The following is an 18,244-nucleotide window of genomic DNA, read 5'->3' on the forward strand; positions in this document are numbered from 1 at the left end:
TATTTTTCTGTATTTCCTGCATATTATCACCTAAATGTGTGTCTTTTACAAGTTTTGACCAGTGTGCTGCCTTCCTTCTGAGATTTTAGTGTCCTAAGTCACATTTCTTCCTTGAGAATTATGATCAGACACCTTCTCTAAGGCTATATATGGTTGGTGCATTTATTTAGATTTAGGAGCATGTAATAACCCCAAATGCACTGATTTAAATAATTGGTCAGAACTTATAAATTTTACCTGATGAGTGATATAATTGGAAAATACTACATAGTAAAATTTCCTGTTTTGGGAACTTTAAATTGATAAAGCATTAGAGTTAAAGAGGGCTTAAGAGATTTCTTGTCCACTCCCTACTTTTATAAATATGCTGCTGAAATAATGTAAAGATATTGACAAAAGCAAAAAAAGACTCAGCTACAGCTGGATAAAACATTGCCTTAAACCTTATTTTGATTGCTGCTTGTGCACAAGAAACCATGTCATCACATAGTCTATAATAAACTGTGTCAAGAGCAATTCAAATGGCAAGAAATCAAGATGGCGCAGAAAAATTGTTTTAAAACAAATCCTAAGGTATTATATTGTAAGGTCAGTATAATTTCATCCCAATATTCCACACACTTTTGTCTTTAAAGAACTACAGGAATTGCTCTTTGATCATCTTGATGGCTTTTGCTTATCAAGAAAAGATTACATCTTACTAAGCATGACTGCTAGTTCCTAAATTAGGAATGAGTTGTGTATCTGAAATGTTACTTTATGGAAGCTCATTTTATGATCTGTGCTAATATTTTGTGGTCTAAAATAGTCTCAAGATTCAGTTGCTCTGTTTTTAAGCTCTGTTTTGCAATTTACTCTATTTTTTTAAACTTAATTTTTTATAGGCATTACTTTAGAGATCAACACACATTGTATGTCTCTGTGTATATCAAAGAGATACATATGTTATCATAGGACAAATGATCTTGCTAAAGTAAAGGTAACTTTATAGGAATTTTAAAACAGGTTTGATGTTAAGTATGGAATATGTGAATGAACTTTATTCTGCACAATATTCTTAAATTATATAAGTTCCAGATAAAAGGGAAATCAGTATTCATGTAACAATTTAATAACATTTCTTATTTTAAGGAAATAAAGGTAATGGGATTTGAGGGTGTGAATAGCTTCAGTAAAGGATAAACTGAGATTTTACTTATTTAGGAAAAATATTTAATGAACTGCAAAGACTTATAAATGATGATCCTGAAAGTTGGTTGAATGCCATTTCAATTTGGAAGAATCTTCTTGAACTTGATGCAAAAAAGGAAAAACTTTCTCACAAAAATGCTAACCCACTCAAAAGAAAAGTGGGAGAAGATGATATCACTGCTAAGAAATTGAAAACGGAACAAATCCAAGAGATACAAGAGACTAAGGAATGCCAGCTGGAAAAACAAATAGAAGAAAAAATATTGGAGCAAGGACATTTTATCACTGAAGGAGAAAAATTTCAAGAAGAACTTCAGAATGATATAACGGAAGCTGTTGATACTCGTAACCAGAGCAACTTAACTTTTAGAGTTTCCTGTCGCTGCAGTGGCGCCATTGCAAAGATCATTACTGCGCAGGTACCCTTGCCCCACAGAGTGGGTTCCCATTTTCTAAAAGAATTAATTATTTTTTAGATCAAAATTGAGGTGAAAACCTTTCACAGAATACATAACCAGGCCCAGACAGATCGCTCAGCCTAATCGCACATAACTAAATCTCTTCTAAAAATGCATTTTCCTTCTCAACTTTACCTCAGGTGCTTAAGAGGAATACTATGCCAGTCTACATAAAGACTTCCTTTTACTTTCTCTCTAAAAGTTTCCTTAAACTCATCTATACTGTTTACATTTGGAAATTCTAATATCATGGCCCTAAGCTTTTTGGCTTTCTCTTCAGTTCGGTTCTGTGTTGATCGAGTGGTTGCTCTGCACCAGGTCTTACATGTGGGATCTTCCCAGGACCCAGACTGGGATACAGAGGTGTACTTAAAAGGAGAGCAAACACCAAACGGACCCTGCAGAGTTTAGTGATATAGAGGGCATAGGTGTGGGTCCTTGGGCCCAGTCTTAAAAACAGACAGACTCTTTGGTCTGAATCCAATGCTACTAAACGGGTAATTTTTAAACATACAGGATTGCCATAGCTAAAACAGTTCATCTTTCAGTTTGCATCTATTAACCCAGAATGACCATATTTATCAGGCCACAATCTGGTTATTTCATGTGTCTGAAATTACAAGGAGAGAGATTATACACAAGTAAACATCAATACTGTAAAATTTGTTGGGGTGGAAGAGGTACAATGCACCCTCATTGCCTTGAATAGAAAATGCTTTCATGTAGTATTTTAATACTGTAACCTTAAATTACCATCAGATAGTATGATTGATTTCCCTGCAAGCTCTGTTAGTTTTTTGCTTACATTTAAACTTAAAATTTTCATTTTTAGTATTCTTATCTTTTTTTTAACCTGTTGCCTTTTCAGGAGGTAGGAAGAGTAATTGGAATTGCTCTTATGAAACAGTTTGGATGGAAAGCAGATTTGAGGAATCCAAATTTGGAGGTAATGAATGTTCATTTTATTTTAATGCTCATAACCTAATTCTTTAAAGACAATGCCAACTATTCTTTTTTTTTTAACTGAATTGTAGTTGACATAAAATATTATGATTCATGTGAATTACACAGTGATTCAACATTTGCATACATTATAAAATCATCACAAGTCTAATAGCCATCTGTCTCCATTCAAAGTCATTACAATACAGCTGCAATGTCAACAACTTTTACTGTGCTTTTTAACTTTGCCTTAAAGTTTTAAGTCATGTCTACATGGATCCAGCAGTCTGATTCCTCCTTAGCAACAGAATACTGCAGATTCTTTTGCTAGTAGTTTTCTCTGTGAAAACGTCTCATTCAAATTGAACTTTTGCAATGGAATTGTTTAGTCGCAGTTAAACTAAACACTAGAGATGCTCTCTATAATCACTATGCTGCTGCTACTGCTGCTGCTAAGTCACTTCAGTCGTGTCCAACTCTGTGCGACCCCATAGACGGCAGCCCACCAGGCTCCCCCGTCCCTGGGATTCTCCAGGCAAGAACACTGGAGTGGGTTGCCATTTCCTTCTCCAATGCATGAAAGTGAAAAGTCAAAGTGAAGTCGCTCAGTCGTGTCTGACTCTTAGCGACCCCGTGGACTGCAGCCCACCAGGCTCCTCTGTCCTTGGGATTTTCCAGGCGAGAGTACTGGAGTGGGGTGCCATTGCCTTCTCCTATAATCACTATAATACATAATAAATATCTATAATAAGAAATTCTAGTTAATGTAAAAAATAAAATTGGATAACAAAAAGACCTGTATTAATAGTGGCTTTGTTAGGCTTGTGGGATTATTTTTCTTTCCCTTTTCTCTATTTTCAAAATTAATTTAATGATGTTATACCATTTTTAATTGGAACAAAGTAAACACATGGGAAAATGAATTCTAACTATAACAAATGTTCTTCAATGTTTTTTGAAAACCATAAGTTTGACCAGAAGTCATTTTTATGATTCATTAACTGGTAGATTATTTTTATATAGCTTTAAATGGAGTAATTGCCAGTCAAATCAGAAGACTTTGTGTTGTTTTCTATTTTGTTATTTGATATTTTTTGCTTTTAAAAAGTCATGCGGAGTGTATATCCTTTACTGCTGTTTTGCAAAATACTTTGACGCTGAGAATGTTTTCATATAAGCATGTCTTCCTTCATCTCCCCGTTTCTAGTTTTCTTATCTTCTGTCTGGTTTCCTCCTCTCATCTCTCCCTGACTCCATCTCACTGTCTCAGAACTATAGTTTTCTCATAGTTTAGCTCATAAACAAATATATCTAATTTAATTCCTATCATCCATTTAATGCAAGTAATAGCTATTGGTAGAAATAATCAACATGAAACAAAATCGACAACAGAATCACACACAGTAAAATCTGTGTGACCAAAACTGACAGAAGAATCAAATCTTAGCAAATTTTGTTCTGTATAATTAAAATGGAAAACTTCATAGTACAAAAAGCTGTACCTGATAACATTTATATATAAAAATATCAGTATATCATAACTTTAACTGTTAAATAGAAAAGAATCAATATCAATCAATAGCTTTGCTAACATGAATAAGATAAAAATATTGGAAAGTTTAGCTTCAGTGATCAAAGAATTAAACTAAATGGAATTCATTCCAGATTATTATTTTCTTAGTAAAAGCTTATCAATATTGGAATAATTCTGATTAAACTATATTAAAATACCTCTGGGGTAAAAGTATCAGGAGTCAAATGTTGTTGAAGTCAAAGAGCAGAGTTAGAATATTCCATAAACTTCATCAGGCTAAAGGAGTACGATTCTTTTAAAATTTATGTGGGCTACTAGTTAAATGTGAGGCATTTAAATCCTCATCATGACCTAACATGAGGACTATAGTAACACTGCTGTGTGGTATAGGAAGGTTGTGAAGAGTAAATCCTAAGAGTCCTCATGGTGAGAAAATTTTTTTTTCCCTTTTTTGCTTTTCTTTTTATCTACATGAGAAGATGGATGTTAGTTGAACCTATTGTGATAATCATTTCACAATATACATGAATCAAACCTTCATGCTATATGCCTTAAACACAGACAATGATGTATGTCAATTATTTCTCAATAAAACTGGGGGGAAAATAACAGAAAAAGATGATAGAAAGGAATAAACCCTTCATATAACTGATGCACTTTGTTGTACACCTGAAAGTTGCCCAGCTTGTGGATTAACTGTACCCCAATAAAAATTTAAAAAAGCAAAAAAAGACACTCCCTATAAATAATAGAGAGTGAAAGGTCACTCTTGCTCCAGTATATTTGGCTTAAGCAGGTTTTCTGTTAACCATGGTATCAAGTCTTACTTGAGGCTAGAATTAGGGTGGATTTAGGTAGTTGTCTCTAACCTAAAATGCTTAAAAATCTAGTTTAGTTCAGGTAATTCAAAGAATAGCTGTAAAGAAAAGTGATCTTGAGTTCTTCATAATGTGATTCTCAATATAAGTTGTTTACCAGATTGACTTCAGAATTTTTCTATGAGATGTACTTAAAATTACTTTGCCTCTGCTCAATAAAAAATATTATGGAATGTTTTTTCAGATATGAAGAGGCCTTGGAATGTCTTATTAAAATATAGGTTGTATAGGTTCAAAATGGAAGCTTTCAAATTGTCACTCATTGGGTAATGAATTACTTGGTCCATTCTAACTTCAGTATTTGTTCTTTCAGATCTTTATACATCTAAGTGACATTTACTCTGTGCTGGGAATTCCTGTGTTCAGGTAGGTATTATTTCTAAGCTTTAGGTTTGTGTCTTAGGAGAGTTTGTAAAACTAAAAACTTTGTGTTTTTATTCATAGTATGAAACACTGATATATCAGAGGGAACTTAAATCAAAGCCTTTTGAGTTCTTTGCTTGAACCAGTAAAGTATTTGCATGGAACTTACTGGATCCTGATCGGACTGGTTAGAGTTGTGAAAGATTTAATCACAATAATCGACTGATTACATGTTTCATACTGAAAATTATTTCTATTTTTTAATTAAATTATTTTCACAGGCCCACATTTAAACTAAATTTTAGTCCATTGGCCTCTTGGATTTTTCATTAAAATAGAAAACACATCACAGTTCTTAAAATTCATCTTGAACATACTTCACATTTTACTGCAGGTTTTTTTTTTTTTTTTTTTGTGGGAGAATAATTCCAGTTTTTAAAATCTTCAGGTTTTCTCCCTAGTTATGTTGGGTACTATATAATAATAAATGCAGTTGATTCACTTTCTTATTCAGAAATATTGATTGAATGCTTATCACACAGCAGTACTTTCTTAGATGCTTTGGGAAGGAATGGATGGTTGGTTGATGGAAATAGTGATTTGCAGTTTCTTGGGAGCATGTAAATATTGTTAGCATCTTCAAAACATTTTATATGCATAGCCATGTTTACATAGTATAAAGTGATTTAGATATCTTTTCTCTAGGTGATTCTAGGTATGGAATATTTTTAAAATCATAAAAATATCCCATTGACCCTCAGCTCACATTTTTGCATGTGTAAGCCCGAATCAGGATGTAAAAAAGAACGCTTGAGGTCATTGTAACAGTTTTATCAAACGGTGCACCATTGCAGTTGATTAGCACAGTGCTGAGGACATTGTGGATATTCAAGAAATGCTGAATGACTGAGTTCTCGCTGTGTGCTAATTATAGGGTAGGCCCCACTAGCTTCAAGATTACAAAATTCATGCGCCAGTAGTCACTTTAACACACACGAGGTCATCACATGTCTCAAGGCCCTGTTGGCTTCCCTTGGCCCCCACCTACTCCAGTATCCTCCCAACTGTCCCAGACCAAACCTAACCCACTATTTTACATCTACACCTACGAGGTGTCCAGGCTTCCCTACCTCAGTGCCTTTTGGAGTGCCAGGCCCTAACCCCTGCAGATGTAGATGGGGATACCGTATATATTGTAGATAGGAAATGGCCTAAGAAAATGAAGAAATGTATGGAGATATGAAATACAGGGATGGGAGAGGATGCTTAGTTTATATCTGTAAGTTTTGCAGTACTTCCAGGTGAAAGGTGTCCACACACATTTGAAGGTAAAGATCTGGGATTCAGGGGACTGATCTAGGCTAGAGATGGAGATGAGAATGTCTTCAACTTGGTGATAGATGGTGTGTAAGAGAATAAAGAAGAGATTCATATATGAGGACAAGAAGATCAAAAGCCACATTTATTTTTGTATTGGGGTAAAAGCCAGCTAAAACTGCGAATAAACACATTGGCCAGGTTCTATGAAAGTAGAGAATTATTTTTATTTTCAAAGAGTTTATTTCTGACCAGTTCTTTGCCCTGAATAATTTTATTTTACTGATATAATGAGGCCCTTTTGTTGAAGTAATAGCAGATTAGTTTTGTCCAAGCAAAATAAGAATCGGTTCCCTTTTGTCACATATTAATAGAGTTGGCTCCCATAAAATAAAACTCTATTAGCAAAAGTATGCACACAATAGTCAAAAATTTCAAAGATTCTATATAAATCCCCTATGCATAGAAAAGGACTTTGTAATGTGTATGGACAAAGACAGTTTTCCATACCAATTCTATTTGTGTGTGTGTGTGTGTGTGTGTGTCTAGAGTGAAAGTAATTTCTCAGTTTTGGTTTTACCTAATGTGTTTTGGGAGTTGGTGATGGACAGGGAGGCCTGGCGTGCTGCGATTCATGGGGTTGCAAAGAGTCGGACACGACTGAGCAACTGAACTGAACCGAATGTGTTTTGTAGTGAGATAATTGCTGCACTTGGCCTGCTGAAGCAAGATTCGTTGATCAAATTATTTTATAATTCTTCTACCCACAAAGTTTATATCCCAGATTCCAAATCTCTGGATATAGTACTATTTACAGTATGAAATTTTATTTCCTGAAAAACCTTTTTAACATAAACAACCTCTCATAGTTTTATCATGCAGGCTTCTTTATCATAATAGTAAATACACAATTACACTGTTTTATTTAAAAGACATACCTCATCTAATTCTAAGATCTTAAGAAGCTTGCAATAAATACAGACAAAACAAGATAGCTTAAAGAGCAGAAAGAAAATGATGAAAGGAAATAGGGTTTAGAAAACACCGTGGCTTTGTGTAATGTTGGTAGAAGAGCCCTCTTAGTGGCTTTGAAACAGGCCTAACCACAAAACAACCAAGCATTGATTTTTGAAATCATACATCATGTCTTACCAATAAATTGTATACATAAGATAAGTGCATTGAAATTTGCAAGGAAATGTTGTTCACTGCACCAGAAACATAGAAATAATATTTTTAAAATCTGTACCAAATCAAATATCGGAAACACCAATATTAGCAATAATGGGGTAGAAGATCAAGTATGAAGTGATACATAATGGAGACCAGTGAACTCATTGGGGAGTCCTCTGCTTCAGCATTTCACTCAATAAATTATTTTAGACAATGCAGTGTCAAGCTTTATTCCATCTTAAGAGAAAGGTGCAAATGAGCAAAAGGCAAACTTATAAAAGGGACCTTTTAGAAATTCTTTAAGGGTTAGCATCCATTCAGCCGTGCATCCTATGCTGCATCCGTACCACAGTGCAGTTTACTTCTCTTGATGACTCTGGATCAGTGAGAAAAGGTCTATTCTACATGGGAAGTCAGGGAAGCATATAATTAGAAAGACTTCCCTCATGTGATTAAATTTTTTTAAGTTAAACACATAAGGGTTTAAATTTCAGTTATCTAAAAAATTTTCCATTCTAAAATACCACACTGGCTGGTTAGACAAGGTGCCGGTTAGAGAAGGTAATTTTGTATTAATGAAAATGTTATCTACTCTCTAACTTAGGGAAAACTTCAGTGCATGATGTACAGGTATGAATGGGTTAATTATTTTTGTTTGTATCCTGTTAACATACAGTAACATGGGTGGTGTTTTACTTTAGGGTTCCTTTAGCCTGCAGAGCTTATATCAAGACACCAGGGTTGAGATCTACCATAGCCTGGGCAATGGCCTCCCTCGCAGAAATTAAGGTAAGGAACCTGTTCTCGTCCCTTTTAATTGAATACCAAGGTCCTTTCTGTAATTAATTTACACAGCCTCTTACTGATGGTTGCTTTCTTTTTTCTTTGGTTCTTTTAACCTTTTTAAATCTGTTTTTCTTTTTCTTTTCTTGCCATTATACTTACAAACTGCAGAGATAGGCTTTTGTCAAACTTCTGGGAGTATTTTGGCTATGAAAATGCTGAGTCAAAAGATAACTACATTTTATTATTTCTAATTTTTTGTCACAGTCATGTGGCCTGTACAACTTCTACTTCTTAAAATTTAACCAAGATCTTGATCAATTTTTGTAAATGCTCCATGAACATAAGAAAATAATTTTATTTTCTAGTGAAGAGATGGCCTCTGTATCTTTTACTTGCTATTTTACTGTCTGCTCAGTACTGAAAGAGATATTTTGAAATTTATTAGATTGTATTTTTCAAGATTTTGCATTTTTACTCATTGTTACCTCATTCTGTAGTTTGTTTGTCCTGTAGTTTGGTTTATACTCATTTATGACTGTTACTGCCTCATGGTGAAGTGTTCCTTTTTATTGTTATTAAAGTTTTCATTATGTTGATTTGTAAGTTTAAACTTAAATTTCACCATGTCTTATTAGTATTTCCACTCTTTTTTTCTTTGCATTTTCCTTTGTAGTTCTGCTTTGTTCTCAACTTTGTTTTCAGTGTATATTTCTTATAAACACAGAACTCTGTCTTTATCCCACAATGATAGGCTTTTTCAGTGAGAGAATTCAGTACAGTATTATGATAGATACACCAGTTATGATAGATTTACTTAGCAACTTCTTGCAGTTTACTCTATTTTTGCTAGTTTCATCAAGTGAATCATCTCATTGTTTCCCTGAGGTTAGATTTTACTCTGTGTTCTATTCTATTCATGGCTCCCTCTCTCAGCTCTCTTAATTAAACACATGGGACTTTGACTTTTACTTTAAAACAAGACATCAACTCTTCTTTGCCAGCACACTGTTTTTACCACCTACACTCTGAACTTCCTCCTCTGTCTGCTCCTCCTTGTCATGAGATGAGACCTCCAGGGTACTTTTTCTCTTCTGTCCCACCTTTGTTCCTCCCTACAGTGAGACCTTTGAAATATGTTTACCCTCTTCCCACTCCCAACTACCAGCTTAAACTAAATTATTTATTATGCATCAGCATTTCCAAGTATATCCCTCCTGTTTTCAGAAGTTCTTATACTGCACTTATATTACACAACCCATCCATAGTCATTAAGATGCAATATGTGTAACATGTATTTCTGTATAAACACACAGAAGTATAGTGTGAAGTGCATTGCTTCTCACCTTTCTTCTTCTCTTTATCTTTCTCCCTTTGAGGTCTCTGCTCTGCTTTATTTGTTGCTTGGATAGTCTTTTCTTGGTACTTTTCTCAAACTTGTTTGAATAATATACTCTCTGGATTCCTGTATCTCCTTACAGTTCATCCTGTCAGCTGGGTATCCCCCTTTGGCTTGGTATGAGATTCTTGAGTTGCAGTCCTTTTCTCTCAGAGGTCTGTAGATGCTGTTCCATTATCCTTTCACTTCCAGTGTTTCAGGGGAGCAATTCCTGCCAGTGTGATTTTTCTTTTCCTTGATAGCTGTCTTGTTCTTTTTGTTTGCAAGCTTATAAGAGTTTTCTTTTTAATCCTCTAATCTCAGGGACATTACGAGATGTACTTGTGTATCTTTTCTCTTCAGCCCAGAACTAGCTGAGTCCGACTCCCTGAGTTCCCATTCCAACTCTACCACTTACAGGCTGGGAAACTTTATGTAAGATACTGAACATATCTGTGCCTCCGTTTCTCACTCCAAGATGAAAATAGTCATCTCATAGGACTGTGTGAGGATGAAGTGAATTAGCGTTTATCAAGGGATTAGAACAACACCTAGCATATAGAAAATACCTAAGTGTTAACTTCTGCTATGGTAATGTCAGGGAGGGAGAGATTACCTCACTATCCCCCCTTGAGTTCTTTTGACTGACCTCATAATTAAATTGACACAAGACAGATTAACAGGAGAAAAAAAATTTTAATTTGTATGCATGTAAGTCTCATAGAAGTGGGACCCCTGAAGTGATGGAAGCAGGCTATTTATATATTATTTTTAGACAAATGCTTGTGAAGATTTAACAAAACAGAGGGGTTTGTGCTTGGGGTAGCAGACTAGTGAAGAAGTAACAGTTTGTTTATCCAGCTTTCTCATGCATACAGCCTTGAATTCCCTAACTCTGGTGATAAAGATGCTTTCTGTCCTCCTGGTAGAGGGAAGATGCCTTCACTTGGGAGATTAAGTTCCTGCTTTCAGGGGGAGAGAAGTGGGTCAGAGTGTATTTTCTTTTTAATATCATTTATTTTTACCTGCTGTTTCTTAAGTAACTTTTAATTCAAAATAATCAATATGCCATTAAAGCACATTTTGGGGCATCCTGCCCTGGACCTAAACAGTAATAATAATTATAATAACTATTATTTAGGATATATAATAATTATAGAAATCATTTTTTTCCTCCAGCTCAGGTACTCTTTCATCCATTATTTGCTTATTATTTCCTCAACTATTTTGCTTTAGTGTTTTTTACCTTAAACAACTTCCTTTTTTTTTGCTTCTGGAGTTCCTGTGATAAACATGTTAAGCTTCCTTTCTCACATGTTTTCCATCTCTTTATATTTTGCCTGTGTATTTTGAGTTTTTCTTGGACATTATCTTCCAAGGTATAACCAGAGTCACCAAAATGTGCTGCACTTTATTAAAATGTTTAGTTTTAAAATCATGGATTTTTTTAGCTTTGGAAAATTGTGTATGTGTATGCCTAGAGAATTCCATGGACAGAGGAACCTGGTGCATTAGAGGAGCATGCATGCAGAGGAGCATGCATGTACTAGAGAAGGAAATGGCAACCTGCTCCAGTATTTTTGCCTGGAGAATCTCAGGGTCAGAGGAGCCTGGTGGGCTGCCGTCTATGGGGTTGCACAGAGTCGAAAACGGCTGACGTGACTTAGCAGCAGCAGCATGCTATATTTGGTAAAGAACTTTCTGCCAATGCAGGAGACGGAACAAACCTGGATTCAATCCCTAAGTTGGGAAGATCCCTTGGAGAAGGGCATGGCAACCCACTTCAGTATTCTTTCCTGGAAAATCCCATGGACAGAGGAGCCTGGAGGGCTACAGTCCATGGGGTCACACAGAGTCTGAGGCAACTTAGCCAGCCTCACATGCTATATTTGATATCTGTAGAGGCTTTAACTTTTTCACATATTTATCTCTTCCCTCCAGAAGCTTCATCTCACTAGATGTGTGTTGTTTGTTCTGCCTGTTTTCTCTCTCGCTTTGGAGGGGCTTCCTCCCCTTAGATGTGCACAGCACAGTTCTTTTTGAGGGAACGCAGTGTGACCCCCCCATATAAATAATCCCAGTATCCAGCCTGGATCCAGGCGGCCTCTCTTCGGAGCTTGGTACCTAAACCTCTGCACAAGCAGCTCAACCTTGAGTAGGCCAGTGCCATGGAAACTGAAATTTAAGCCTGGGGTGTTAGGTATTTCTCATGTTCAATGTAAACCATTCTCCATCATACAGATCATAAAAGCAAGGAAAATCAAATTCTATGTAAATCTTGGTTATTACTTTAAGCATTTGGAAATACGTCTCTGCTACTGTCTGTGTCCCCAGGTGTCATGACTAGAAAAGTCCTGCAATAAAAGAAGGACATTGAAAAATATTTAAGGGCAGATCACCTCATCAAAGAGGGACCGTGGGGAAAAAGAGCATGGCGTTTGGTACATTTTAAGTCCTTAATAAAAATTAGTTCTTGTACCGCTATTAATCTTAAAATTGTCATTTAAATCATTATTCTTTTTGTTATTTTTCTGCCCCTTCATGGGGGGATCCGTATGACACTCTGGTAGAATTTAGTGCCAGGGAGAAGTTTCTGAAGGACATTTTGTTTCTTTTCATCAGGTAGCCCCTGGCTCTGGCTGAACCCCGCTGTCTTCTGAGCACTCTGCCTCCTCTGTAGACAGACCAAGGGACCTCTGGGCCTGGAGCTGGGGTAGGTGTCCTGCTTGCACCTTGCTGCCCTGTCTGCCCAGGACCTCTCACTGCCTTAGAAGCACATGCCATCCAGTGATCCTCGTCACCTACGGATCTCCTGTTGTCACTGGTGTACTAGCATACACCATTATTCCTGCCCGAAATCCTTATCAACTCAGTGTCTGCGCCGTCTGATCCCTTAGAGTCTTGCTCTGCCTGCCTCTCATGGTCTGCTATAGTCACATGCTAGAGTTTATCATAGCCAGAAAAGCATACCTTCCCCAAATCTCAAAAGATGCTGCTCTTATCCTCCTTCCCACTCACTCCATCTCGTGCCCCGCCATAGTTTTTAACGCCGCGAGGCCTCCAGTCACTAGTGGCCCTGTGCTGTGCCTAGTCCAGTCGTGTCCAATTCTTTGCAGCCACGTGGGCTTAGCCTCCCAGGTGCCTATGCCCATGGGATTCTCCAGGCGAGAATACTGGAATGGGTTGCCATGCCCATCTCCAGGGATCTTCCCAACCCAGGAATTGAACCCGGGTCTCCTGCATTGCAGGCAGATTCTTTAGCAGCTGGGCTACCCAGGAAGCCCAGCAGGTGGCCCCATTCACCGCCTGTACGCAGCCCTCCTTCACCGCTTGGATTTTAGGTTCTATCACTACAGTCATTCCCTTGAGCGTACTTGTAGTTCTCCTGCTTCTTAAGTGACATAAATATTGGAGTCAAAAGAGAACTCTAACATGTTCTCCTCACGAGGTCTACCAACACACTGGAATTATAATGGATTATAATTGTTATAATCATTATAATAAATGAACTGTCCTTGTCTCACTCCATTACTTGTGTTCTGGACTCCATTCCCTCTTGCGTCCTTAAGGACTTTTTTCTCTACTGGGTCTTTCCCATCAGCTTGTGTACATGCTATAATATCTTGAAACTTAAAATGAATTGACCTTCTCCTGAACCCAGATGATCCATCAGCTCTCACCCCCTTCTCTGCTTCCCTTTAGAGAAAAACTTAGGACCGGTCATCCCTCCATATTTGGCATCCACTTCTTCCTTCCCACACTCTCTTGTGTCCCCGTCCCCTCAGGCTCTTCTCACTAGCACTCCGCTGAAACCACTCATCTTGCTTATCCTGCTAGCACGTGGACACTGTCATCACTCCTGCTTGTTGGATGTTTCCCCTTTCAGGACCAGTCTAGGTTCTGTGTCAAGGTACTCTACACTCAGTGTACACGGCTGAACCTTCATCTACCAAACATTGGTACTTAGGGGATCACCAGCATCCAGACGATAGACTTATTTTCTTTTTTATCATCTCTTAAAAACTTGAGTCACGTCAGACCATTGTCATTTTGTAATATGCCACATTGCCATCCATCCTGTTGGTTCTTCCTTTAAAATATACCCAGAATCCAACCACTTCTCCCCACCTCCACCAATGTCACTCTTGATTCAGGCCACCATTATCTCTGCCTGGATTCCCTAACTTGCCTCCTTGTAACTCTCTTACTTTTCTGTGGTCCTTTCTCAACAGAGCAGCCAGAATGATCCCTTTGAAATGCTACATCATGTTTCTCCTCTGCTCAGAACCCTGCCATAGTTTCCCATCCTTCAGAATCGAATCAGAATCCTTGTAACACCTACAAGATCAGACATGATGTGACACCCTCTGTCCCCCAGAGGGGAGAGTCATTAGTTTTTTTCCTCCAGATTTCCTGCTCTCCTCTCAGGTACAGAGAGGGCGGCGCCATTCCTAACCTCTTCATGTTGTGTCATGCAACTGACATGCTTTCGCCAATTAAATGTTGGTGGAAATGATGTACGTCGCTTCCAGATGGCACTTTAAAAGCCAGTGCCTGATTAGCTGTGTTTTCTCTGCCTCTGCTGGTGACCCCTTCACTGTTTCACTTTCTGGGTAAGAAGCAGAAGCCCCAGGTGTCATACTGTAGGCTTGTCCCATGAGCTGCAGTGTTTTGAACCTGCAGGACGTGCTGGTTGTAAATCTACACAGCCCATCTTGGTGGAGCTGCCTGGCCCCCTCTCTGATGGCATCACCATTCCCCGCCCACCCACTGTGCTTTGGCCACACTGGTCTCCTGCCTAATCTTTAAACGTGCCGAGCAGACACCTGCACTAGGGCTTTAACTACCTGAAATTCCTCATAAAGTTTAGAAAGGAATCTTTACCCTGAAATGATTGATGCCTCAAGTTTTAGGCTTCTTGTATAATGCCTGTTATAGTAGATTTAACAGTAGCAAATCAACATTTCTATCTATAGGCTGGTGCAGTTGTTTTAGATCCGATGTGTGGACTTGGAACAATACTTTTGGAAGCTGCTAAGGAATGGCCAGTAAGTTCTAAAGTTTGGTTAACCAAGCAGTGTTTTACTTTAATCGTGTGTTGTGTATACACTTACCAATTATTTACAGGTAGATTATCTATTTAGGGATTATTATTTTTTAATTATGAGTTACTATTAGTAGTCAAAGTAGACTATGAAAGATTAATTAAATTACTGTGTTATTTCTTTAAATACTGTGGTAAATTTAGGAAATTATGACAGAATTCCAATAACCAGTCATGACCTACATTATATGAATCCCTCAATTCCTTAGACATTTGAATTGTAAAATATTAATTATAAAATGTTAAAAATTAATGTTTTAACGTTTTACCAAAAACTTCTCAGGTTTTGGTCCTTGAAAGTTATTTTAAAGAAATATCCTAAATTTGTTTTAATCTGAATTAACAAATCTATTAATTTCATTTTTATCACTTGAAAAAATGCAGGTAGATTTTCTTAGCTACATAAAATATGGTTTTATTTGTAATTTGAATTTCTCCCCTCATAGGATGTGTATTATGTGGGCGCTGATGTCAGTGACTCACAGTTATCGGGTGCATATGACAATCTGAAAGCTGCAGGCCTCAAGGATAAAATTGAGTTACTTAAAGTCTCTGTTATAGGTAAGATATTAAAAATGCAAACATCTGGGGGAAATAAACATGTATAAACACATTTAGAATCATAATACAGAACAACACTCACTTTTCATAAAGTTTCACATAAAGGTTGAATTATTTATACCTTGTAATATATCTGTGGGGCCAATACTCAGTTTACTTCCAATATTATAATTGTAACTTTTTTATTTTTCAAAAGATTTGTTATCCAGAACTGTATTTATGTAGTTTCCCTAAGCATGTAAGTAAAAGCATGTCTTCTTAAGATGTGTTTGTTGCATCTGAACCACTTCTCATATGATAACCAGGAATCATTCAGTATAGGCATAAAATAAACAAAAATAATAATAATAGCAACAATAATTTGTTGAGAATCTGTGAATTCTTTGTGATAAACTATATGAAATGTCTTGAATTATCTTACCTTCCGCTTGCTTCAGTTGGATAGTATTCCTGTGTTATGGGGACTAAGGTAATAAGCCATCCCAGTTTGCTACACCAGTACTACTCCCCAGTGCTAAAATAGAAATCCTAGGGCAAACCAGGATTCATCACCCTGGGAGGCAGACGAGAGCCATCACTCCCTGTTTACTGATGAGGAGTCAGCAGCAAGAAACACGATGAGCAATCAAGTCTATGGAGTCCAAAATAATATTTCCCTAACACCCATGGTATTCAGACCGAGAGAAGCCTCACATTCCTCCTTTCTTTCCCTCAGCGTGCCTTTCTCCCTTAAAAGTGACCACATGTAATTCTCAGTGAAGAAAATCCTGTTCTCTTGGCACAGTGAGAATAGGTAGTAGATAAGTCTCTGTAATCTAGAGAAACAGTATATTGTTAAAAATTTATTCTATTGTAGTAGGAAAGTAGTAGAAATGCATTATTAACAAAATATTAGGATAATTTTTCTATAAATGCATAATAAAGCAGCCTCAAAGAAGAAATTATATTGTTGGTTGAAGTTTCACAATTGTTTGCTGCCAGTGACTGTCTTTTCAATCTTTCTGTTGAGGTTTTTAATTAGACTCTGTGCAACACAAGTTTCTAGAGGAAGCTGAGGGATGATTGGATTGAAATCAAGTTTTCATATACCCTAATTTAAGAAAGCTTTTTTTTTTTTTTTTTGAGATCTTCAAGAAAAATGGAATGGCTTTATAAGTTGTTCCAGAGCAATGGTTTTTCAAACCCTTCACAGTCCCCAAAGTGCCTTGGTAGCGTGAGAAAGGAAGTCCTAATTTGCCCATCAGAACATCGCTGCTGTACCAGCTCCACTTTCATCAGTTCTCGGGGGCATTTTCCATAAGATTTCACTTTAAAAACAAGCATTAAGTGCTCAACTGTTAATTAAAAAAAAGTTTTCTGTTATACCTAGTAGCCAAATAAATCTAGCTTTTTAAAAGATTAATCTAACTGCCATGTTAAGAACAAACAGTAGAGCAAGGACGGAAACAAAGAGACTAGTTGCAAAACCATAGCAATAATCCAGGTAAATGGTGGTGGCTTAGGGCAAAGTGGTATTGGTGGAGGTGTTGAAAAGAGGTCAGACAGACAGACAGACAGACATATATATATATGTATATACATTGAAGGTAGAGCCAACAGGATTTGTTAGTGGATTAAATGTGAGAAAAAGAACAAGGATGACTAAACTTTCTGACTTGAACAGCTCGAGGGTGGCATTGCCATTTATTGAGTTGCGGAAAACTGCAAGAGGAACAAGTTACGAGTGGGGGGCCTGTTCAGTTCCACATGATGATTAAGAACCATTAAGATCTCAAGGTAGTAGTCAACATACAGATCTGGAGTTTAGGGGAGACAGTGCACATCACTAGTCCAGATAACATTTGCATCCATGAGATCACCTAGGAAATGAGCACAAATTGAGAAGAGAGAGGCTTTCTCTGAGGATGAGATGCTTAGAGTCCTGAAGGGTGAGAATCTAGTAAAGGAACAACCAGGGATGAGAAAGTAAGAGAGAATCTGAGCAAGCATGAGCAGCTGTGTCAGATGCTGCTGGTTGGTGAAGCAAAACTCAGGCTTGACCGCTTCCCTGGAGCAAAACTCAGGCCTGACTGGTTCCGTGGAGCAGCAGGAACAAAGGCCGGCCTGCCTGAATGGGATCTGGAGAGAATGGGAAAAGGTAACTTGAAGACAGCTAGTTCTCATCATTCTTTTGGGTAGTTTGGCTGGTAAGGGGAGCAGAAAACTTGGCGTTCTACCAGGTGTGTTGTGGTTCACACCATATTCTGCACAATTCATGAAGCTGCCAGGCTGCCCTGGCATCTGGGAAGTTGGGAAATGTTGAGAAGTGATAGGTTGGGTGTCATGAAATATGTGTGGGAAATAGGGGGTGAGAAGCCCACCTTAGAGAATATGAGTGTTTTTGCTCCAATGGCTTTATCATATATCATATATCATATGCCATAAATCCCTTTGTTTGGTAACACTGTTCTGTAACAAACCCTTTCAGCAGCAATAAGATTTTAAAAGTGCATATTTAATGAAAAATTATATACTGAGTTTCTATTTCTCAAGAAAGCTGTTGATGAACATACAACTGGAGTA

The 18,244-nt window shown here is 37.3% G+C and overlaps 1 protein-coding gene across 5 annotated transcripts in view; it reads left to right on the forward strand.

Moving 5' to 3' along the window:
- The window catches only part of THUMPD2 (THUMP domain containing 2), a 38,207-nt gene that overhangs the window by 6,232 nt on the left and 13,731 nt on the right, over positions 1-18,244 (forward strand). For 2 of the 5 annotated variants that reach the window (XM_061155540.1, XM_061155541.1), the window contains exons 3-8: positions 1,204-1,610; positions 2,518-2,595; positions 5,317-5,369; positions 8,558-8,645; positions 14,994-15,065; positions 15,568-15,682. In XM_061155540.1, coding sequence (XP_061011523.1) covers positions 1,204-1,610; positions 2,518-2,595; positions 5,317-5,369; positions 8,558-8,645; positions 14,994-15,065; positions 15,568-15,682 — 813 coding nt within the window. The remainder of the gene's footprint in view (positions 1-1,203; positions 1,611-2,517; positions 2,596-5,316; positions 5,370-8,557; positions 8,646-14,993; positions 15,066-15,567; positions 15,683-18,244) is intronic. The other 3 variants (XM_061155542.1, XM_061155543.1, XM_061155546.1) reach the window with 2 other exon arrangements.

Source organism: Dama dama, chromosome 11, assembly GCF_033118175.1.
Source record: "Dama dama isolate Ldn47 chromosome 11, ASM3311817v1, whole genome shotgun sequence".
NCBI lineage: Eukaryota > Metazoa > Chordata > Mammalia > Artiodactyla > Cervidae > Dama > Dama dama.